We start from the raw sequence: 24,986 nt of genomic DNA, 5'->3' as shown, positions 1-24,986 counted from the left end.
GAGGTCATCGAGCTGCTGCTCCAGGATCCTAATATGGTCCCTTAGGAGCCCCATCTCGCTGCACCTGGTGCAGATGTGGACGTCTGGAGGGCCATCCGACACCATGACCTCCCACATCTGACATCCAGAACAGTATACTGCTCTGGCTGTCATTCTCCCGCCTTACCCTGGATCTGATACAAGTATAATACACTAGAAACTGCTGGGAGAAATCAGCAGGTATCTGACTCACAACAGCTGCTACCTCTTGACCTTTAAACTGCACCTTTAAACTATTATATAAACAAAAAGCACTGTACCTTTACTAAAGCACTGTACCCTTAGCCCACTGTACCCTTAGCCCACTGTACCCTTAGCCCACTGTACCCTTAGCTCACTGTACCCTTAGCTCACTGTACCTTTACTAAAGCACTGTATTTTTAACCAGAAAGCAGAAATGCTAACCTGAGGTTGCACCAAATCAGCTGCTTCCTCTAGTCTGCTTCCACCAATCAGCCGCTTCCACCAGAACCCTCCCTATGGAGTGTGGAACGATACAGATTTCTGACCCTCCTCCACTCGCTCCAACGGTTCCAGGGCCTCTGTGAAGGCAAGCCCCGCGCTCGATTTAAATACTCACAGCCCTGACCCTCCTCCACTTGCTCCAACGGTTCCCGGGCCTCTGTCTTTGAGCCACCCTTTGAGTCTTGTTGCTATTAACCTTCACTGATGGGTCAGTTACAGTAGCCAAGCACGTCTATTCAATGTGATAGAAAACCGAGACATCATGAAGATGCCACCTAGTCATGGGGCGAACATGCAAACCCTGGGGCAGCACAGCACGGTGGTGCAGCGGTAGAGTTGCTGCCTTCCAGCGCCAGAGACCCGGGTTCGATCCTGACTATGGGCGCTGTCTGTACGGAGTTTGTACATTCTCCCCGTGACTTTGCTCCGAGATCTTTGGTTTCCTCCCACACTCCAAAGACGTACAGATTTGCAGGTTAATTGCCTTCGGTAAAATTGTAAATAGTGTGTGAAGGATAGTGCTAGTGTACAGGGCGATCGCTGGTCAGCGCGGACTCTGGTTGGCCGAAGGGCCTGTTTCTGCCCTGTATTTCTAAACTAAACTAAAGTTGTACACACACACACACATAAACTTGAATTACTGGAACTATGAGACAGCAGTACTAATCGCTATATCCCAATTCCACTCTTTAATATGAGCCCTTGAGCAGCAGATCAGACACGCGTCAGATATATAAAGTGAACCGCATTATAGCCCAGATGCCCAAAATATAATCTCTGACCTTTTCCCAACGCCCTGAGCCTTCGTTATCAGGCACTTCATTCTATTTCATGACATTTTTTCTTATTTGCTCGTTTGAAAATGAGTGGCCTTGGGGGTTTCAAAAAGGTTGTTTCCGACAGTTCATGAATACTAAATCAGAACATCAAGAGCATTTGCATCAGCAACTTTATTACACATGGTTATAAACAATCCAGAGGCCCAATAATCTATCCTGTGCTCTGTTCTAACCACGCAGAAAACAACTCTGTATTGACACAGTATATTTTGTTGGAAAACATAATTTATTCATTTCTCTCCCAGAAATTTGAGCCATCTGCTAACATGCGCCAGCAGGGACTGATGTCATTTGAAGGATTTGCAAGGTAATGAATTTATTATACAGCTCATTTATTTTAAAGCTGACGCATTAGTAAAAGGCTAACAAACAAAAAGCTTGGTTCCCTGACCTCCCTCCAGCTGCTTACAGCTGTACTCGACATGAGATGTGTTGTTGGTGTCGGCAGACCATCTCCGTATTGTTGTCATTTTCATGTCCTGAATATCTCCCAATTTATTCCCCATTGTCAATGCAGGATGTAAAGGCTTTCTGAGGTCACCACCATCACTGGCATTAATTCTCATCCAGATCCCAGGGTATCCTTAACGCAGTTTCCCATTGATGCCAGCAATGTGCAGATCAACTTTCATGGCTATTAGAATGATAAAAAGTAGAAGGGGAGTAGGAAGGAGCAGCAGATACTGGTTTAAACTGAAGATAGACACAAAATGCTGGAGTAACTCAGCGTTGTATGCTAGAGTAACCCATTCATTCATCATTGTTGAAAACATCAGCGACGCAGTGGTGCCGGTTTCCAACGGGACGGTGACGGACGCACCTCACGTCTCTGTCCTCCAGTTCCTGCGGACTTCCGCCGCTGGAAGTATAAGATTTTGGTGTGTGTGCTTTATCATCGTTCCTTACAATGCTGTGTATGTTGGCTCGCTAGGAGCTCATCCGCCCTTTGACAGGTCTTGTTTTTGGTCCTGCTGGGGGGTCCACAGCCCCCTCCTCACCTGGCACACCAGGTGGGGGAGACGGTTTAGTCGCCCACTATCCGACCATGGGGCGGGTAGCACGGGATTACATGGAACCCGTGGCGGGGGGAACTCCCCCCCCCCCCCCCCCCCCCCCCCCCCCCCCCCCCCCCCCCCCCCCCCCAATCTCTGGAAAGAAGGAACAGGTGATGTTTCGAGCCGAGACCCTTCTTCACACTGAGGACAGGGAAACAAGAGATATAGACGGTAAAAGTAGAGACGAGACGAGAGACATTTATTGTCACATACACCAATTGGTACAGTGTAATTTGTGGTCACCATACAGCCATAAGAATTTAAAAAAAAAACACAGAACACGATAGTCTTTAACATAAACATCCCCACACAGCGGAATCAAAGTTTCCCACTGTGACGGAAGGCACCAAAGGTCACTCATCCTCCTCCTTGATGTTCCTTGTTGTAGTAGAAGGGGGATAGGTGCCATTTATTGCAGAAAGAGAAATAAGGTGAATAGAAATGTGTGTTTCATGTCCAACGTTATTCTGTCAATGGAGATATTGATGAAATGTATTCCATTTTTTTTGTATCTTTTATAAACCACTATATTTAGGTTTCTAATGGACAAGGATAATGTTGCTTCAAAGAATGATGAATCCCAAGTTAATGTTGAGGATTTGCAGTATCCATTATCATACTATTACATCGAATCCTCTCACAATACCTACCTTACTGGGCATCAGTTGAAGGGGGAATCCTCCGTTGAACTTTACAGCCAGGTATCAGATCGCCTCTCCTCCTCCTCTTATGTATTTATCCTTCTCGAAACACTTCACTTTGACCTCATTTTATCTGATTTTGTCTGCCTTTGTATTGTCGGTCTGTTACTTAATATTCCTTATCTGTTTCCTTATCAGTCATTTCCCCATCTCCTGTCTCACATTCTTTCTGTTTCTCTGGTCTTTGTTTCTTTCCTTTTGGCTCCTCTCTTTCTGTCTCCTCTCTCTCTTTGTCTTTGCGCTCTCTGTTTCCTCTTTCTCTGTCGCTGTCTCCTCTCTCTCTCTCTCTCTCTGTGGCTCCCCTCTCTGTCTCTGTCTGTTTCCTTCTGTCTCTCCCTTTGTCTGTTCCTCTCTCTCCTTCTCTGTCTCCCGCTATCTCAATCTCTGTCTCCCCCTCTGTCTCACTCTGTCTTCCCTTCTGCCTTCTTTGCCTCTCTCTCTCTCCCTCTCTCTCTCTGTCTCTCTCTCTCTCTCTCTCTCTCTGTCTCTCTCTCTCTCTCTCTCTCTCTCTCTCTCTCTCTGTCTCTCTCTCTCTCTCTCTCTCTCTCTCTCTCTCTCTCTCTGTCTCTCTCTGTCTCTCTGTCTCTCTGTCTCTCTGTCTCTCTGTCTCTCTGTCTCTCTGTCTCTCTGTCTCTCTGTCTCTCTGTCTCTCTGTCTCTCTCTCTCTCTCTCTCTCTCTCTCTCTCTCTCTCTCTCTCTCTGTCTCTCCTCTCTCTGTCTCTCTCTCTCTCTCTCTCTCTCTCTCTCTCTCTCTCTCTCTCTCTCTCTCTCTCTCTCTCTCTGTCTCTCTCTCTCTCTCTCTGTCTCTCTCTCTCTCTCTCTCTCTGTCTCTGTCCCTCTCTCTCTGTCTCTCTGTCTCTCTGTCTCTGTCTTTTTGTCTCTTTCTCTCTCTGTCTCTATCGCTAATGGAAGTGTCTTGAGGACAGTCAGTATTACAGTTGAGGAGGTGCTGAGCATCTTAAGGCACATGAAGGTGGATAAATCTCCCGGGCCTGATCAGATAGATTGAGGTTCATTGAAGGACACTGTGGGAAGCTAGAGCGGAATTTGCTGGTGCTCTGGCTGAGATTTATGACTCAGGTGACAGGTGAGGTGCTGGAAGATGGAGGGTGGCAAATGTTGTGTCTCTATTTAAGAAGGGCTAGAAACAAAAAGTTGGAACCACAGGCCAGTGTGCCTAACATCTGTGGTAGGCATGTCACTAGAGAGTATTCTGAGAGATAAAATATATGTACCAGTTGGATAGACTGATTCGGGATAATCAGTTTTATACATGGGCGATCATGTCTCACGAACTGATTGAAGTAATTATAAAGGTTGATGAAGGCAGAGCTGTAGAGGTTTTATATGTGGACCTCAGCAAAGCATTCAACAATGTTCCGCATGGCAGGCTGCTCTGGAAGGCAACTGGATAGAGAATTGGCTCCATGGAAGGAAGCAGATGGTGATGGTGGAAGGTTACTTCTCGGATTGGAGGCCTGTGACTAATGATGTGCCTCAGGGTTTGGTGCTGGGCCTGTTACTGTTTGTCATCTACATTAATGATTTGGATGAGAGCATACATGGCAAGATTAGCAAGTTTGTAGATGATACAAAGGTGGGCAGCATCACACAGAGAGAGTAGATGGTTATGAACAATTGCAGTGGGCTGAGGAATGATTCATGGAGTTTAATACTGATAAATACAAGGTGTTGCATCTTGAGAAGTCTAACATGGGCAGGACCAACACAGTGAATGGCAGGGCTCTGGGCAATATTGTAGAGCAGAGGGATCTAGGAGTGCAGGTGCATGCTTTCTTGAAAGTGGTGTCATATGTAGATAGGGTGGTCAAAAAAGCTTTTGGCACATTGACCTTCAACAGTCAGAGGATTGAATATTGACTAACAGAGTTGGAATGTTGTGTTACAGTTGTACAAGACATTGGTGCGTCTACATTTGGAGTATTGTGTTCAGTTTTGGTCACCCTGTTATGGGAAAGATGTTGTTATGTTGGAAAACATGCGGTGAAGATTTACAAGGATGTTGCCAGGACTTGAGTGCTTGTGCTATAGGGAGAGAGATAGTAGGCGGGGACTCTATTACTTGGAGTGCGGGAGGATGCGGGTGATCTAATTGAAGCGGATAAAATCATGAGAGGAATAGACTGGGTAAATGCACAGAGTATTTTACCAAGAGTAGGGGAAATCAAGACCAGGGGCCATAAGTTTAAGATGAGGGAGAAAGATTTAATAGGAACCTGAGAGGCAACTTTTTCACACAAAGGGTGAAGGGTATATGGAACGAGTTGCCGGAGGAGATAGTTGAGGTAGGCATTATCACAGAATTAAATGATATTTGGACAGGTACATGGATAGGAATTCCCTGTCGATTTGTGGAATTCCCTGCCACAGAGGGCAATGGAGGCCAAATCACTGGATGGATTTAAGAGAGAGATAGATAGAGCTCTAGGAGCTAGTGGAATCAAGGGATATGAGGAGAAGGCAGGCACGGGTTATTGATTGGGGATGATCAGCCATGATCACAATGAATGGTGGTGCTGGCTTGAAGGGCCGAATGGCTTCCTCCTGCAGCTATTATCTATGTTTCTATGTCTCTATGTTTCTAGGAAAGCTTCAGGCAGGTGGGACTAGTGTAGATGGGGCATGTGGGCCGGTGTGGGAACATTGGGTTGAAGGGACTGTTAACATCTATGACGCTCTCTCACTCTCTCTCTCTCGCTCTCTCTCGCTCTCTCTGTAATTCTATCTCTGTAATTCTCTCTCTCTACCTCTACCTAATTCTGCTCTATCTCTTATGACCTTGTGACCTGATGCCATTCTTGCTTGCTTGCCATTTCCAGGTACTGTTGCAAGGATGCCGGAGCGTTGAGCTGGATTGTTGGGATGGAGATGATGGCATTCCGATCATATATCACGGGCACACCCTCACCACCAAGATCCCATTTAAGGTGCAATTTAATTTGCTTTCAAATCTTTTAGCACGAGGGTTGTAAATAGGCAAGGATGGCTGGTGGTTCAAATGTCGACCTTTCCTTCCCAGGATGTCATTGAATCGGTCAACCGCAATGCCTTTGTGAACTCTGAGATGCCGGTGATATTGTCCATTGAGAATCATTGCTCACTGCCTCAGCAGCGGAAGATGGCAGAGATAGTGAAGGTCAGTATTTTACCTCCGCACAATACATGGGCTTCTCTAAAGCAACTGAGCAGCTTACATCTACATTCACGAGAACTTTGTCTCTTTTCTTCCCAGACTGTATTTGGAGACAAGCTGGTGACAAAGTTTTTCTTTGAGAGCGATTTTGCAGATAATCCAATGCTCCCATCTGTATGGCAACTCAAAGGGAAAATCCTCCTCAAAAACAAAAAGCTAAAAGCCCACCAGACGCCAGTGGATATACTGAAACAAAAGGTGCGTCTTGGTTAACATTTCAAGGTGGATTGTAATTGCTGTAGTTTTGCCGGCCATTGTTTTATATATTACTCGTAGTAAGATAATGTAACGAAAGTTCAGGTGAAACTGGGCTAATCTTCACACCACAGAGTGACCAGGCTAGGAAATAGCAAGATCATCCTTCAAGTAACCCTTGCTTTCGAAGGTAGACACAAAAAGCTGGAGTAACTCAGTGGGACAGGCAGCATCTCTGGAGAGAAGGAATGGGTGACGTTTCGGGTCGAGACCCTTCTTCCACTCTGGAGAGAAGGAATGGGTGATAGAAAATAGGTGCAGGAGGAGGCCATTCGGTCCTTCGAGCCAGCACCGTAATGTTTCGGGTCGAGACCCTTCTTCCACGTTTCAGGTCGAGACCGTTAACCCTTACTTTCCCACTCTCTGTCCCTCCCCCACCCTAGTTCTCCAACTAGTTTCACTGTCCAGATACATTTTACTGGTTGTTTGCCTCATTGTTAGCCTACAATGTTTCATTCTACATTTCCTTGATCATCGTCTGCTCTAATCTGCCATCTTCACACCTTTATATCAACGGGTCGATGGTTGAAAGGGTCAAGAGCTTTAAATTCCTGGGCATGCACATCTCTGAAGATCTTTCCTGGTCCAAGAACACTGATGCAAATATTAAGAAAGCACATCAGTGCCTCTACTTCCTGAGAAGATTACGGAGAGTCGGTTTGTCAAGGAGGACTCTCTCGAACTTCTACAGGTGCACAGTAGAGAGCATGCTGACCGGTTGCATCGTGGCTTGGTTCGGCAACTTGTGCACCCTGGAGAGGAAAAGACTACAAAAAGTAGTAAACGCTGCCCAGTCCATCAACGGCTCTGACCTTCCTTCCATCGAGGGGATTTATCGCAGTCGCTGCCTCAAAAAGGCTGGCAGTATCATCAAGGACCCACATCATCCTGGCCACACACTCATCTCCCCGCTACCTTCAAGTAGAAGGTACAGGAGCCTGAAGACTGCAACGCCCAGGTTCAGGAATAGCTACTTCCCCACAGCCATCAGGCTATTAAACTTGGCTCGGACAAAATTCTGAACATTAATAGCCCATTATCTGTTTATTTGCACTTTATCAGTTTATTTATTAATGTGTGTATATATTTATACAACGGTATATGGACACACTGATCTGTTCTGTATTCATGCCTACTATATTCTGTTGTGCCGAAGCATAGCAACAATTTCATTGTCCTATCTGGGACACATGACAATAAACTCTCTTGAATCTTACCCTTTCATATCTTTAGCCTCCCTTTCCGCAGACTCACAGCCTGAAGAAGGGTCTCGACCTGAAACGTCACCCTTCCTTCTCTGCACAGATACTGCCTGTCCCGCTGAGTTACTCCAGCATTTTGCGGTCTATCTTCCCTCCACCATGCTCTGTGCCAAGTTCCGCCTCCATGCTGGTAATGCAGGATTGTGAACTTTTACATGATTCCTGAAGATCTTCTCGATTCACTCGAGGTCTAAAGGGAAGATGATTTGCTCTTTGTTTAGGAATAGGGAAAGCCCATTGTATCATTCAATTGCGATCGTAACTGAATTTAATTTCAATCTCTGCCTTTGCTCAGTGTACAGCCTTTAATAATGATCTCAGCCAGAGCACTTTTATTGAGGCGAGACCCTGTTACAGACTCAACCTGAAACGTCACCTCTTCCTTTTCTCCAGAGATAGACAATAATAGACAATAGACAATGGGTACAGGAGGAGGCCATTTGGCCCTTCGAGCCAGCACCGCCATTCAATGTGATCATGGCTGATCATCCCCAATCAGTACCCCGTTTCTGCCTTCTCCCCATATCCCCTGAGTCAGCTATATTTATAGATATAGATATAGATATGCCATTTATTGTCACTATACATGTACAGTGAAACTGAAAGCTGCTCGTACTCAGTGCATACATACAATTTAGCACAAAAAACAAGAAACAGAAAAAACAAAAAAACAGAAGGGAGAAGGGGGGGGGGGGGAATAGGTGCACAATTTCTGCGGCGCTACATACATATATACATATATACAGATGGAAGTCCGTGTTGGGCGGTGTAGTCAGTGCATGTGTGAATTTGAATTTATAGTAGATATAATTCTCAGAAAGCAACTATTCCTGAGTCTATTTGTCCTGGATTTGATGCACCTATAGCGCCTTCCAGAGGGCAGCAGGTCGAACAGTCCAAACGCAGGATGGGAGCTGTCTTTGATGATCTTCTTTGCCCTGCTAAGGCAGCGGGAGGTGTAGATGTCCATCAGGGAGGGAGAGGGCAGCCAATGATCCTCTGCGCTGTCCTGGTTACCCTCTGAAGCCTCTCCCTGTCTGCCATGGTGCAGCTGCCATACCATGCTGTAATGCAGTATGTCAGCAGGCTCTCGATGGACGAGCGGTAGAAGGTCAGCAGCAGGTTAGAGTCCAGGTTGTGCTTCCTGAGAACCCTCAGGAAGTGCAGCCGCTGCTGAGCCTTCTTGATGACCGCTGTCGTGTTGTCCGTCCAGGAGATGTCAACAGCGATATGGACGCCGAGAAACCGGAAGGTGTTGACCCTCTCCACACACTCGCCGTTGATGTGTAGGGGGGCTAAGTCGGTGCTGTGCCTCCTGAAGTCGACAATGAGCTCTTTTGTTTTCCTGGTGTTCAGAGCCAGATTGTTTTCTGAGCACCAGGTTGTCAACTTCAGGACTTCCTCTCTGTAGGCTGCCTCGTCTCCCTTCGAAATAAATCCGACCACAGTAGTGTCGTCAGGAAATTTGACGATGCGGTTGTTGTTGTGGGCCGGACTACAGTCGTAGGTGTAGAGACAGTATAAGAGGGGGCTTAGCACACAGCCCTGTGGGGAGCCGGTACTCAACCTGCGAGTGGAGGAGAGGTGGGGGCCGAGTCTCACAGTCTGGGGCCGGTTGGTGAGGAAATCCTTTATCCAGGCACATGTGACAGTGGGGAGGCCGAGAGTGACCAGTTTACCAATGAGAATGTCCGGAATGATTGTATTAAAGGCTGAGCTATAATCCACAAAGAGCATCCGGACGTAGCTCTGCCCCTGCTCCAGATGGCTCAGCACAGAGTGGAGAGCTACGGTAATGGCGTCTTCTGTGGATCTGTTTTGGCGATAAGCGAATTGGTGGGGGTCGAGGTCTGGTGGTAGATAGTCCTTGATGTGCTGGAGGACCAACCTCTCGAAGCACTTCGTGATTACCGGAGTGAGGGCCACAGGACGGTAGTCATTAAGGCTGGTGATGGTAGACTTCTTCGGCACAGGGACGATTGTGGCTGATTTTAGGCAGGACGGAATAACTGCCTGGTCCAGGGAGAGGTTGAAAATTCTGGTGAAGATGACAGTGAGCTGGTGGGCACACGCTTTGAGCACCTTACCAGGGACTCCATCTGGGCCGGTAGCCTTCTTGGGGTTCACTGCCAGGAGCACCCGTCTGACATCGTGTTCCTGACAGTGAGTGGGGTAGTACAGGAGCTAGGTGAGGGTGGAAACAGGGCTGTAGCAGGTGAGTGCTGCTGTTGTGATGTTTCAAAGCGGGAGAAGAAGCAATTTAGCTTTTCTGCCAGCGGCGCACTCAGGTCTTCTGACTTTGTGGCACAGCCTCTGTAGTTGGTAATGTCTTGTATGCCCCGCCATACCTCCCGTGTATTATTGCTGGACAAGTGGGACTCTATGAATAGAATAGAATATAGAATAGAATAGTTTCTTTATTGTCATTGTAACATGAACCATGTACAACGAAATTTAAAATGTCAGCCAGTCAGTGCAGCATTCAAACATTTCTAAAAGCTAACGATACATACAAGGTAAAATATTAAAGATAAACAACTAAATAAATATCACGGACAAAGCACGCATACACACCCAACCCTCCATCCTTCTGTCGATTCCACAGTTACCACAGTCCCTTAGTCTGTATCGCCCCTGCGTTCCTTGGCGGCTACATGCTCCTCTTATGGTCCGCCTTGGCCTTTTTAATACCACTTTTCAGATCGGCTCGAGCAGCCCTGTACAGAGCTCTGTCACCTGACCTGAAGGCAGCATCGCGGGCTCTGAGGAGTGTGCGGACCTGGCTGGACATCCAGGGTTTCTGGTTTGGGAAAACCCGTATGTTTTTGTCTACAGTCACATTTCCGATGCAGAACTTGATATAGTCCAGCACCGATTCTGTGAGAGTTTCCAGATCCTGGTGTTCGAATATGTCCCAGTTTGTCTGTGTAAAGCAGTCCTGTAGATTGGAGAGTGCATTTTCAGGCCAGGTTGTAACAGATCTTATGGTGGGCCTGGCACTGCGTCTGAGGAGGGTGTAGGCTGGAGAGAGCAGGAGGGAGAGATGATCTGACTGGCCGAGTTAGTGGAGGGGGATGGCTCTATACGCGTGCTTGATATTGGTGTAGACATGATCCAGCGTGTTCACCCCTCTTTAAGAGCCCTATCTAGCTCTCTCTAGAAAGCATCCAGAGAACCTGCCTCCACTGCCCTCTGAGTCAGAGAATTCCACAGACTCACCACTCTCTGTGAGAAAAAATGTTTCCTCGTCTCCGTTCTAAATGGCTTACTCCTTATTCTTAAACTGTGGCCCCAGGTTCTGGACTCCCCCAACATTGGGAACATGTTTCCTGCCTCTAGCGTGTCCAAGCCCTTAACAATCTTATATGTTTCAATGAGATCCCCTCTCACCCTTCTAAACTCCAGCGTGTACAAGCCCAGCCGCTCCATTCTCTGCCAGACCCGCTGAGTTACCCCAGCTTTTTGTGTTGATCCTCAGTTTGAATCAGCATCTGCAGATGTTCCTTCCTACGCTTTTATTGAAGATCATGTTTTGGATTCCTTCTAATTTTTTTTAAATGCGATTTAGTGTTTCGCAACATTTTTAAGCCGAACCGCTTTGTGTTGTAGACCTTTGTCCAGAGGTGGGTTCACTGACAATGTGTTACACCCTGCAGGCACATCAGCTTGCAAACCTGCAAGCACAGTCTAGCAATGGCAGTGCGATTGCTCCCGGCACCTCCAACAATGACGAGGAAGAGGATGAAGATGATGAATATGACTATGACTATGAATCTCTCTCTGATGGTAACAAACTATCGTATTGGCTTCTTCCATTCACTGATATTGAAACAATGTTTTTGCTAAAAAGTGTTCATCTTCATCACTTGTTCCCAATGGTTCAATGATTTCTTTATTGTCACAAGTACCAGGTACAGTGAAATACATTTCTTTTTTTCACATTCTTTGAATGCACCTGTATATTATAGTGTTCATTGCTTTATTTACAGTCAAAAAGGTGATACCAACCTTGCTGTTGGTATCAAAGGTGGATTGGTATCCTCAAAGCTGCTTAAACTGTTTAAGAGCCTGACCGCCTAAATTAAGTAATAGATTTTACTTTTTTAAATTTAGTGATCTTTTTGCAATATTAAAAATGGTAAAATAATATACTTTTATAACTTTTACAGACACAAAGAACGTGCACTGCTAGTCAATGCACAAACCAATATAATAATATCCATTGTAGACAAAAGTGCTGGAGAAACTCAACGGGTGCAGCAGCATCTATGGAGCCAAGGAAATGGGCAACGTTTCGGGCCGAAACCCTTCTCCAGCACTTTTGTCTACCTTTGATTTTCCAGCATCTGCAGTTCCTTCTTAAACATAATAATCTCCATTGTTTTCCTTCATTGGGCATCATGGTGGTGCAGCAGTAGAGTTGCTGCCTTACAGCGCCAGAGACCCGGGTTCGATCCTGACTACGGGTGCTGTCTTTACGGAGTTTGTACGTTCTCCCCATGACCTGCGTGAGTTTCCTCCGGTATCTTTGGTTTCCTCCCACACTCCAAAGACGTACAGGGTTGTAAGTTACTTGGCTTGATGTAATTGTAAATAGTGTGTGTGTGTAGGATAGTGTTAGTGTGCGGGGATCGCTGGTCGGTGCGGGCTCGGTGGGCCGAAGGGCCTGTTTCTCTAAACTGAGATAGTTAAAGATAAACCCGTCTATAAAATAAAATAAAATAAAAAGAGTAACTGAAAGATCACTGCAGAATGAATGAGATTGTGAGATCAGCAAGATGGCTTTTGCTTATTTTTTTTTGATATTCCACACTGCACATTAGCAAATTGGTTATTAGCTCCAGGGAATGTTTAACATTTCACACTGGGATGTTCCAATCACAGGCTGGTTCCATCATGGCAGATCATTCACCAATGAAGGGATATCATGCAGGATCTAATAGTGCACATTGTCACTATTCAGAAAAAGTAGAAGAAAGAATAAGAAGAAAAATCCATTTCTTAATTCACACTTCGATATAGCCTGTTTCCGTGCGGTAAATGTTATATGGTTAAATAAGGAATGGAGGGTTATGGTCTGAGTGCAGGTAGATGGGACTAGGTGAGAATAAAGAGCCTGTCCCACGAGCATGCGACTGCATGCGGCAAGCGCGACCTAACGTGGTCGCTTGAGCCATACGGCCTCGCGGGGCCGGTCCCACTTCGATCGCTGGAGCCGTATGGAGTTGTGTGGAGCTGGTCCCGACATCGCGCGGGGCTCCGAAAAACTGACCGTGTTCAAAAATCCCAAGTGGCAACAGCCTACCGGCCCGCAGCCGCCTCGACGGGCGTGCGTTCCGCCTCGATGCCGTATGCAGCGTCTTGACGCCGTATGTCACGCACGAACTTCCCGCGGACTTCGCTCGAACTTCACGTCACTCACTCGACCTCCGCGCGGCTGCCGCTTCCGGTTTGGTCGCGCTTACCCCATGCAGGCGCATGCTGGTGGGACCGGCCCTCTATGGGGATCACTAGACCCCCGCGCGGCCCCCGCTTCAGGTTTGGTCGCGCTTGCCGCATGCAGTCGCATGATCGTGGGACAGGCTCTTTAGTGTTCGGCACGGACTAGAAGGGCCGAGATGGCCTGTTTCCATGCTGTAATTGTTATATGGTTATAACCCAATCTATGATAAAAATTATCTTTGAGCAACAGTAATCCAGACAACAATGGTCTTATTTGACAATAGATCTGGCTGGGATATTAACTGGTGGCTAAAGACCTGTTAAACCGGGAGAGTTTGTGGGAACTGAGTGTTGAACTTGGGACCTAAGACAGAGAAATTGGGCAAGAGAAATGGGATGGAGTCTAGAATTGGAAGAAAACAGTGCCCTCTGAGAGTCATGGACTGAATAATAGGCCAGAGAAATAGTATATTTTACCAGTCACTTCTTATCTTCCCAGTAGTCTTTCATTTAGTTTAAGAGCCACAAACATACACTGGCATTGAGGCAGATACAGAGCATTTGAGAATTTGAGGCATTCAAGAGACTTTTGAAGAGGCATATTGACATGCAGGGAAAGATGGGATGTTCAAGAAGGAACTACAGATGCTGGAAAATCGAAGGTAGATAAAAGTGCTGGAGAAACTCAGCGGGTAGGGCGGGAAGAAGGGTTTCGGCCTGAAACGTTGCCCCTTTCCTTCGCTCCATAGATGCTGCCGCACCCGCTGAGTTTCTCCAGCATTTTTATCTACCAGGGAAAGATGGGATATGGTTTATGTGCAGGCTGATAAGTGTTTGACTTAGCATCATGCTCGACACATCATGGGCCGAAGGGCCTTTTATTGTGTTGTACTGTTCTATGTTCTGTGTTCACAGTATTGAGTCTTTTTTTCCACAGTGTTGTGCAACGGTTTTAGAGATGTAAATGCAGTCTTTCCATATTAATTTCACTGAGGACTTTACAATTGAATAGTAGCAATCAGCAGATCAGTGATACCATTACCAGCGGTAACCATCTTAAAGGAGTCGATGGAGGGGGCAGTTCTGATGGGACGAGGGATGCTGTTCCATAGTCTAGGAGCAGCAACCGCAAAGGCGCGGTCACCCCTGAGCTTATGCCTAGACCGCGGGATGTTCAGTAACCCCAAGTCGGCTGATCTGAGGGACCTGGAGGTGGTGTGGTGGGTAAGCAGACTTTTGATGTTGGTGGGGGCAAGCCCGTTAAGGGCTTTGTAAACATAAAGGAGGATCTTGAAATTTATTCGGAACCGTACAGGGAGCCAGTGGAGAGAGGCTAGAATCGGGGTGATGTGGTCCCTGTAGGAAGGAACTACAAATGCTGATTTGTTCCGAAGATAGACACAAAATGCTGAAGTTGGAAACCTCTCTCCAGAGTTGCTCTCCAGAGTTTAGTTACTACAGCGTTTTGTGTCTATCTTCAGCCAATCTAATCTTGGCTTCCGTTTCTGGATGTTGACCAGTGTTCCAGACAAGTTAATGTGAAGCTGGTTTAATATTCATAAGGCAGACGGGCTTGCACATAATCTAACGTTTTTGTGACATCGCTGTGTTGCCAAGAAAAGTCATGTATAACAGTCCCAGCTGCAGTTGTCTTTGACCGAATACATCAAACTATGTTGTTGTTGCTGCAATCTGAATTAGGTGTACATTGATTGTTGCCTTGTGGTGTCCTGACACTTAATTACATGTCACTGATCTAGCTGGGACATTACAGGCAAGGCTGAGACAAGAATGGATAGAGGACATTTCAACATCAATGATTTGGATGAGACTATTTCCTTCGCTCCATAGATGCTGCCTCACCCGCTGAGTCTCTCCATCATTTTTGTATACAGGGCAAGATTAGTAAGTTTGCTGATGCTACAAAAGTTAGTGGTTTCGCAGATAGAGAAGAAGGTTGTGAACGATTGCAGCAGGATCTAGATCGATTGGCCAATTGGGCGGAGGAATGGTTGAAGGAATTTAATACAGAGAAGGGTGAGGTGTTGCATTTTGGGATGTCAAACAAGGGCATGACCTACACAGTAAATAGTGGGCCTCTGGGTAGTGTTGTAGAGCAGAGAGGTCTAGGAGTACAGGTGCATGGTTCCTTGAAGGTCGAGTCGCAGGTGGATAAGGTGGTCAAAAAGGCTTTTGGCACTCTGGCCTTCATCGGTCAGAGTATTGAGTATAGAAGATGGGAGGTCATGTTGCAGTTGTATAAGACATTGATGAGACCACATTTAGAATATTGTGTTCAGTTCTGGGCACCATGTTATAGGAAAGATATTGTCAAGCTTAAAAGGGTTCGGAGAAGATTTATGAGGATGTTGCGAGGACTTGCGGGTGTGAGGTATAGGGAGAGGTTGAGTAAGCTGGGCCTCTGTTCCATGGAGCACAGGAGGAGATCTTATAGAGGTATACAAAATCATGAGAGGAATAGATCGGGTAGATGCACCGTCTTTTGCTCAGAGTAGGGGAATCGAGGACCAGAGGACATAGATTCAAGGTGAAGGGGAAAAGATTTAACGGGAATCTGAGGGGTAACTTTTTCACACATGGGTGTTTGGAACAAGCTGCCAGAGGTGGTAGTTGATGCTGTGACCATCCCATAGTTTAAGAAACAGTTAGACAGGTACATGGATAGGCCAAGTTTGGAGGGATATGGACAAAGCGCAGGCAGTGGGCCTAGTGTAGCTGGGACATTGTTGGCCAGTGTGAGCGAGTTGGGCCAAAGGGCCCGTTTCCACACTGTATCACTCTATGACTCCATAACTCTGTGACTCTGACTCTATGACAGTGAGAGAATGCAGCTGGGGGAAAACGGTGTCCCGTCCAAAGAACGTTATTTACATCATTTCATAACAATGAAAAAGTTACAATGCAAAATGGAAATGGAAGAATGAGTAAATGGAACTGGCAAGCATTAGCAGCATTTCAACAAAACGCTGAGGAAGCCAAAATAATCGAATGGAAATTATGAAGTTCAAAATAAAAGGGGAAGATAAATGACAGTATTAGGGGGTGGACTTCTTTTCCATCTCAACTTTTCCACTTAAATGTGCTGGATTTATTAAGACATTTTCTGAGTTGGAATGGAATTAAAATCCAAAATGACTGTCAGATTCGGAGTAGTTTGCCATTCATTACACACCCAGCCAGTCAAAGATTTACAGTGTGGGATAAATAAGGAGGGAACTGTGGTTGGATGGAGTGGAGGATCTATAAGCTGTAAGGGCTATGCCCACTTGGTGATTTTTTTCGGCGACTGCCAGCATCATTGACTGCCAGTATCAGGTCACTGAAAAAATTTGCGGCGTGATGCAGCGTGACGTGGCGGTGATGATGTTTGACGTGCAGCGTTTTTTCAAGTGTCGCAACATTCTTTTTGTCGCTGCACGTTTTTGAAATGTTCAAAATCTTTTGGCGACACTGATATGACACTGGCAGTCGCCGAAAAAAATCACCAAGTGGTACAGGCGCTGTAAAAGAGGGAAAGATGAGAAGCAGTGAGTTCAAATCAAAACACTGAGTGCAGGGTGTCTGGATACGATCTGCATGAAATCTGCTAAAATGGAGCAAACCTTACCTTGTAAACATTTGATAGCCCAAACATAGGATAGTGTTAATCTGCGGGGATTGCTGGTCAGTGCGGACTCGGTGGGCTGAAGGGCCTGTTTCAGCACTGTATCTCAAATGTAAACTAAACTAAACTAAAGTCTATGAGGATCAAAATTCTAGCTGTAAATTCCAGCAAAAAGCTTAGAAGCTGGATTGGGAAAATGGAACAATTGCATCCTTTATTCAGCATAAGTGATGCATAAGGCTCGATATTCTTACTTTAGGATATGGGGTAGGTTCTGAATTGTTAAAGGCCACCCACTGAGATATTGGGCCCGGCAGCAGTGTCATTTCCCCATCTTATTTCATGGGGGTGATGACATGAGTGCTTACCAACAATCTGAGTCAACAAGTTGACACAAGAAACTGCAGATGCTGGAATCCTGAGCAAAAAAGTGCTGGAGGAATTTGCAGGTCGTGCAGTATGGACATTTGAATGGTTTGACTGACCCGCTGAGGTCTTCCAGCACTTTGTTTTTTGCGTTGGCATATTGCGATCTAGGACTTTGTAAGTAACTTACTATTCAACAAGGGATACTGAAAATGTTTCAGACTCTCTCATTGAGAAATCTTTTTTTGGTGTATTTTCGCACTTCCTCATATTTTTTTTTTGTTAAAAATGATCTACTATAATTTTTAATTCATGCCTAACTATGTTGCCAAAGGCCCTTGCTACCTTAGCAGAGTTCCTGTGAATTAATAGCCTGATCCTGCCACCGACTACAAGGGCTCATCACCACTTGCTCATGGGTCATAAGAGATAGGAGCAGAATTAGGCCATTCGGCCCATCAAGTCTACTCCACCATTCAATCATGGCTGATCTATCTCTTCCTCCTAATCCTATTCCCCTGCCTTCTCCCGTACTCCCTTGACACCCGTACTAATCGAGAATCTATCTATCTCTCCCAGCCTGTCCACGTCCTTTAGCAGAGTCCCTGTATACTATCTGCCCCTCCACCTATTTTTGTATCATCCGCAAACTTTTTTTTTTATCAGTATCAGTATATCTTTATTGTCATTTCCTGAGTACTCACATACCCAGAGGAAACAAAAAAACGTTGCACAACCAGTGTCCGTTCAGTGTGCAGTACAAATAACAACAAGTAAACACAAACTTGACCACAAAGCCTTCAATCCCCTTATCCAAATCATTAATATACAACATGAAGAGTAGCGGCCCCAGCACCGACCCCTGCGGAAATCCGCTAGTCACTGGCAGCCATTCGGAAAAAGCCCCCTTTATTGGTGTGGGGAAGGGTCTTCTGCAGCTCTCCCTTGCATTTCCAATTGGGAGTCCATTTTTCTCAGCTCCAATGTCCACATCGATGAATCCGATCACACGTTCTGTTTTGGTTCAGTCCTCTCTCAGTCCCACTGCAGCACGATCCAGAAAGATGCTGACCATGGAACCTCCACACTTGTCGAAGCTGCAGCAGAGATCGAGGTGTGGCAATTCATTGTTGCTTCCTGGCCTGAGAAAGGGAGAGGCTGAATGTGTGGGACGGGAAATTGCAGAACTGAAGTAGGGTCGCGACCCGAAAAGTCACCCAATCCTTCTCTCCGGAGATGCTGCCTATCCCGCTGAGTTACTCTGGCATTTTGTGTCTATCTAAGCGAGAGGCTGAAGCAGAATTTGCACCCTATCCAGTGGTTGTGGAAATAATACGTGGTGGCAGATTGCGTATGACTGCAGGACCTCCCATTTGTTGAATACCGGGGTTCACAATGACAGTAACAAGCTGGTTAATGGATCAACCTCTGGGGAATTAGACCTAACAGAGAACTGAGCTGCTTTAGGAGAGGAATGAAATGGAGAACCTTGTGGGAAGGGGGAAACAGAACTCAAAAAACACGGTGGCGCAGCGGTAGACTTTCTGCCTTACAGCGCTTGCAGCGCCAGAGACCCGGGTTTGATCCCGACTATGGGTGCTGTCTGTGCGGAGTTTGTACGTTCTCCCCGTGTCTTGCATGGGATTTCTCCGGGATCTTCACACTCCAAAGACATACAGGGTTGTAAGTTAATTGTCCTGGTGTATAGGTGCTCCCCCGGTTTACGATGATTCGACTTGCGATATTTCGACTTTACGATCTGGTCAACGGCAGAGAGCCGCCCGCCACTTACGGTCACGCGATCGCATTGTATTTAAATGCGTTTTTGACTTGTGATATTTTCGGTTTACGATGTGTTTATCGCAATGTGACCCCATCATAGGCCGAGGAGCAGCTGTAATTGTAAATTATCCCTAGTGTGTGCAGGGTAGTGTTCATGTGCGGGGATCGCTGGACGGAGCGGACTCGGTGGGCCGAAGGGCCTGTTTCTGTACTGTTTCTTTAAATTAAACTAAACTAAACTAAAAGGGAGTACTAAAAAAAGTGAAAAGACGAACTATCAAACCAACGATTTTATTATTTCAGGTTGAAAATGACTAACATCTACATTTTTTGACATTTGTTTGGCATTTGACACACTTATCAGGCGATGCCAGTTATTCCTGTCCCACTCTGTTGAAAGCAGCATTGCTCAGAGGTCTGGTAGGTGGAGGTTCTGTGCAGCTGTGGTTTACAACTCTGCTCTCTGGTTGTATTTTTCAGCATTCCCACTTTGTCGGAACTTAGTTTGCAATGAGAATAGGATTGGTGGTGAGACTATGACATTTTCCAAGTCAGTACATATTGAAGATAGACACAACATTCTGGAGTAACTCAGCGGGACAGACAGCATCTCTGGAGAGAAGGAATGGGTGACGTTTCGGGTCGAGACCCTTCTTCAGACTGATCACATTTCAGGTCGAGACCCTTCTTCAGCCAGAAGAAGGGTCGCGGCCCGAAACGTCACCAATTCCTTCTCTCCAGAGATGGTGCCTGTCCCGCTGAGTTATTCCAGCATTTCGATGTCCTTGATGATTTTGACTAAAGCCTTTAAGACGGGAGAAAGATCTTCCAGTGCATCCTTGTATAAATGTGAACCAGTGAGAACAGGCTGGCACTTTGTCAAAAGTCTTCTATTTCCTGAGATGGTGCCTAATTTGCTAACGTCTTTTTAAAATCATTTTTCTGATAATCATGTAATATCTTTGACTAGTTAAGAATTCAGGCCTCCCACAGTGAACTGTGAAATTGCATGTACATTATACGTAACAATTGTTTAAATCACTTCAAAGGTTAGGCGTTTGTCTGTATCTATATTACTAAAAGTCTGATCTTGACCGCTTTTGGCCCACTGTGCTGCGATTTCTGAGAGAACGCCGCCACCTATGGCCGCCATTTTTGGCTACCTCACTCAGAGCCCCCCTCCACCTTCTGGGACTGGAGGATTTTTCCCATTGATGAAAAATTTTCCATTCTCTCTGCTGCCCCCACTGGTGGCAGGGGGAAGGGACTATAAAACCTGGAAGTGTCCCTCACTCAGTCACTGCCAGACCCAGGAAGCAAAAGGGTCATGGCTCTCTGAGCTGCAAATAACACTGAACGCACATCTACTCTATGGTGAGTCCCCTCGATGCGGCTGTAAAGTGGCTTCTGCCCAATTATTTGCCTTGGCTTGGCTTTTAAAATCGTTGCAACAGTTGGATGCCAGCCCAAGAATCCATTCGGCCCACAATGCCCTCTGGAAACCAGTACCTTCGGCCGGCAACACCCACACTAGCGCAACAGACAGACAGCAATATTGGAATTGGTGGAGAGGTGGAATATTGCGTTGGTGACCAGCCCTCCTGTGTGAACATGGGACCCAACGGGTCCCACTTAGTCTAGTACATAATAAATCTCAGGACAAAGCTACTACTGCTTCTGATAAAAAATGAAATGGAAATGAGGAAGTTAGGAATTTCAAATTGTACAAACATCTTCATAAGTTTGTAAGTGATAGGAGCAGAATTTGGCCATTCGGCCCCTGAAGTCTACTCCGCCATTCAATCAATATTTCTCCCTCCTAAATCCATTCTCCTGCCTTCTCCCCATAGCCCCTGACACCTATACTATTCAAGAATCTATCTATCTCCGACTTTAAAAACATCCATTGACTTGGCCTCCACAGCCTTCTGAGGCAAAGAATTCCACCGATTCACCGCCCTCTGACCAAAGAAATTCCTCCTCATCTTCTTCCTAAAGGAACGTCTTTTAATCCTGAGGTTATTATTTCTGGTACCTCTCCACATCCACTCTATCCAGGCCCTTCTTAGTGCTGGCATCATCAGTTTGAATGCTGCCATTGAATGCTGATATTTGTGGGAATCTGAAACTAGAGAGTTTGTGAAGGGGAGATCTTGCCAGACGAACCTGTTAGAATTATTTGTGGAAGTAAATAGCAGGACAGACAGAGAGTTAGTGGATGTTGTTTACCTAGATTTTCAGGCCTTTGATCAGGTGCCACATGTGAGGCTGTTAAAGAAGATGAGAGCCCATGGTATCAAAGGGCAGATACTAGCATGGATGGCAGGGTGGCTGGATGGCAGAAGGCAAAGAGTGGCAATATCTGGGGCTTTTTATAGTTGGTTGCCAGTGACTAGCGGAGTACCGCAGGGCCCAGTGCTGGGGCCGCTACTCTTCACATTGTATATCAATAATTTGGATGAGAAATTGAAGGCTTTGTGGCCAAGTTTGCTGATGATACAAAGGTAGGTGGTGGAGCAATACGTGTAGAGAAAGCAGTGACTCTGCAGAAGGACTTGGACAGGTTGGGAGAGTGGGCAGAGAAGTGGCAGATGGAATATAGTGCAGCAAAGTGTGGAGCCTGGCATTTTGGTAGTAGGAATAAAGGCATAGACTATTTTCTAAATGGAGAGGGGATTCGGAAATCGGAGGTGCAAAGGGACTTGATAGTGCTGGTGCAGATTCATAAAAGGTTAATTTGTAAGTTGAATTAGTAGTAAGGAAGGCAAATCCAATGTTGTCATTTATTTCAAGAGGATTAGAATACAAATTGCTGAGGCTCTATAAGGCGCTGGGCAGGCCGCATTTGGAATATTGTGAGCAAATTTGGGAAGAATGTGCTGGCTCTAGAGAGGGTCCAGAGGAGGTTTACGAGAATGATCCTGGGGATGATTGGGTGAACGTATGATGAGCGTTTGACGGCACTAGTCCTGTACTCGCTGGAGTTTAATAGGATGAGGAAGGGACCACATTGAAACTTACCAAATATGAGGAAGGTTACCACATTGAAACTTACCAAATAGTGAAAGGCCTGGATTGAGTGGATGTGGAGAGGATGTATCCACTAGTGGGAGAGTCTTGAACTTGAGGTCATAGCCTCAGAATAAAAATATGTCCTTTTAGAAAGGAGATGAGAAGTGTCTTTAGTCAGAGGGTGTTGAATCAGTGGAGGCCAAGTTATTAGGTATTTTTAAGGTGAAGATTGACAGATTTTTGATTAAACAAGGTGTCAAGAGTTATGGAGAGAAGGCAGGAGAATGAGGTTGAGAGGGAAAGATAGATCAGCCGTGATTGAATGGAAGAGTAGACTTGATGGACTGAATGGCCTAATTCTGCTCCTATCACTTATGAATTGTATCTGAAACCACCAATGCTTCTGTTTCAATGACTCCTGACATATCCAATTGTTAGAACGTTTCTGGTGCTGTTGTAAGAACTGAATGTACAGCAGGTTGTTCATTTCCTTGCAATTAATTTTCTCTCCATGTTTATTTTCTCACTTCAGAGTATTCTGGTGTAATCGTTAATTCCATTACTTGGTGTGTGTGACTCTCACATTCTGCAATGAATGATTCATGTTGCTGCAGTCTGACTAATATTTAATCTTTATTAAGCTGTTTGTGCCAACTAATTTCTAATTTCTCTGCTCTTATTCCTTCCCTGCCTTGTGTTCGTCTGTAGCTGATGCCCTTATTGCTTCCCACTCCTCTGCTGTGAATGACCATGAAGGTAAATGCCCCAGTTTCAGCACTGATGCCAAATATATGATAGGTGTTGTGCCGTGGGATGGGAGGGCAGAGAGGCCATTGTTCGTTGTTCTGTTATTAATTGCAGGTTTGGTCGAGTTTAACACAACTTGGAAAGGTCTTATCAGTTTTAAGGTGTTTCTCAATACTGGAAAGTTGAATTGAAAGTTTAAATCTTTGAACAAAGATGAACCTGAATGGAAAAACCTACAGCAGCTGTTTTGGACCACTTAGGCGACTCTTTAGGCGACTGCCAGGGACTAGTTTTAAGGTAGACAAAATTGCTGGAGAAACTCAGCAGGTGAGGCAGCATCTATGGAGCGAAGGAAATAGGCAACGTTTCGGGACAAAAGCCTTCTTCAAACTTAAGGGCCTGTCCCACTTGGTGATTTTTTTTGGCGACTGCCGGCATCATTGACTGACATATCAGGTCACCGAAAACGTTGTGGTTTGATGCGGCGGTGACACGAAGGTGACGCGACGTGATGACATATTGATGCGCGGTGTTACCTCGAGTGTCGCCACGTTTATTTTGGCCCCGCTGGATTTCTTTGGGCGCCCTGATACATCAAACAATGACGCCGGCAGTTGCCGAAAAAAATCGCCAAGTGGGACAGGCCCTTTAATGGAATTCACCTGCGGCACCTGGCGGCAACCTACGACAGCAAACATTTTCGCCACTGTCGCTAAATAATTTTCAACATGTTGAAAATTTTGTGGCAGTCACCTGTATTCGCCAAAAAAATCACCTAGGTGGGACAGGTCCATTTCTGTTACCACAGTATGTTCTTCATATTGCCTTATGACATAAACACAAGCAGTAGTACACGATAGCTAAATGATCTTGTACAGGAGGGAACTGCAGATGCTGGTTTACACCGAAGATAGACACAAAATGCTGGAGTAACTCAGTGGGACAGGCAGCATTCCTGGAGAGAAGGAATGGGTGATGTTTCGGGACGTGACCCTTCTTCAGATTGAGAGTCGGGGTAGAATAGGGGTCGGCAACCTGCGGCCCACGGGCCGAATCCGGCCCGTAACCCGAAATCATCCGGCCCGCAGGCGTATTATTTTTCAATTAGCTTTCACGACCTGGGAACAGTAGCCAGTCCTGGGACGCGAGCTGATCTGGGAACTGCAGCTCGTCCCGGGTCAGGCGTGGGACCTGGGCGCTACAGCCAGTCCCGGGGCAGGCGAGGGACCTGGGAACTGCAGGTGAAAACTGATGCGAAATACAACACCGTGTCACACCATGGCGATAGATATGGCCCGCCATCCACTCACAGACATGGCTTCTGGCCCCTATGCAGAACAAGGTTGTCAACCCCCTGGCGAAGAGGATGACACAGAGATAAGGAAGTGCAAGGTGTGAGAACCTTATCTCCGTGACTCCCTCTCCCCGACTCTCAGTCTCAAGAAGGGTCTCGCGCTAAATGGTCTTTCAGTGTATGGTGAAAACTGCAGAACCCTAAACGAGACACAAAGGCTCACAAGGAGAATGAGCAAACTCACACAAACAACAGCAGGGATCAGGATTAAACCTGGATTGCCAGAGCTGTCAAATAGTAACATTCCTGTTGCCTGTATCACCCTATTTATAAGCAGTGCCTGCATGTCCTTGCTTATATCATACAGCATAGATCATAAAACAGTACAGCAGGAACAGGCCCTTCAGCCCACAATGTCATGACTAACATGATGCCAATGTAAACTAATCTCCGCCCCCACAAAATCAATATCCCCCCATTCCCTGCATATCCGTGTGCCTGCATTAAAGGAGTGATCTGTGTAAGTAACAGAAGAGCTGATCAGTATATGATCAATGATATTACAATGATTAAGGGAATTATTTAGAATCACAAGGAAATGAAAGGGCGGTCACGGTGGCGCAGCGGTAGAGTTGCTGCCTTACTGCGCTTGCAGCGCCAGAAAACCGGGTTCGATCCCAACTACGGGTACTGTCTGTACAGAGTTTGTGCGTTCTTCCCGCGACCTGCGTGGGTTTTTCTCCAAGATCTTCAGTTTCCTCCCACACTCCAAAGACGTGCAGGTTTGTAGGTTAATTGGGTTGGTAAATGTAAACATTGTCCTCAGTGCATGTGGGACAGTGTTAATGTGCGGGGATCGCTGGTCGGTGCAGACCCGGTGGGCCGAAG

At 46.1% G+C, this 24,986-nt stretch overlaps 1 protein-coding gene across 4 annotated transcripts in view; it reads left to right on the top strand.

The window, feature by feature from the left end:
- Positions 1-24,986, top strand: part of plce1 (phospholipase C, epsilon 1) — a 503,016-nt gene that overhangs the window by 379,612 nt on the left and 98,418 nt on the right. For 2 of the 4 annotated variants that reach the window (XM_055646593.1, XM_055646592.1), the window contains exons 15-21: positions 1,589-1,650; positions 2,934-3,099; positions 5,940-6,047; positions 6,140-6,256; positions 6,353-6,511; positions 11,487-11,616; positions 22,766-22,813. In XM_055646593.1, the coding sequence (XP_055502568.1) occupies positions 1,589-1,650; positions 2,934-3,099; positions 5,940-6,047; positions 6,140-6,256; positions 6,353-6,511; positions 11,487-11,616; positions 22,766-22,813 (790 nt within the window). The remainder of the gene's footprint in view (positions 1-1,588; positions 1,651-2,933; positions 3,100-5,939; positions 6,048-6,139; positions 6,257-6,352; positions 6,512-11,486; positions 11,617-22,765; positions 22,814-24,986) is intronic. The other 2 variants (XM_055646596.1, XM_055646594.1) reach the window with 1 other exon arrangement.

The sequence above is a fragment of the Leucoraja erinacea genome, chromosome 15, assembly GCF_028641065.1.
Source record: "Leucoraja erinacea ecotype New England chromosome 15, Leri_hhj_1, whole genome shotgun sequence".
NCBI lineage: Eukaryota > Metazoa > Chordata > Chondrichthyes > Rajiformes > Rajidae > Leucoraja > Leucoraja erinaceus.
The sequence above is the reverse complement of the archived record's forward strand: the minus strand, read 5'-3'. Positions and strand labels throughout refer to the sequence as shown.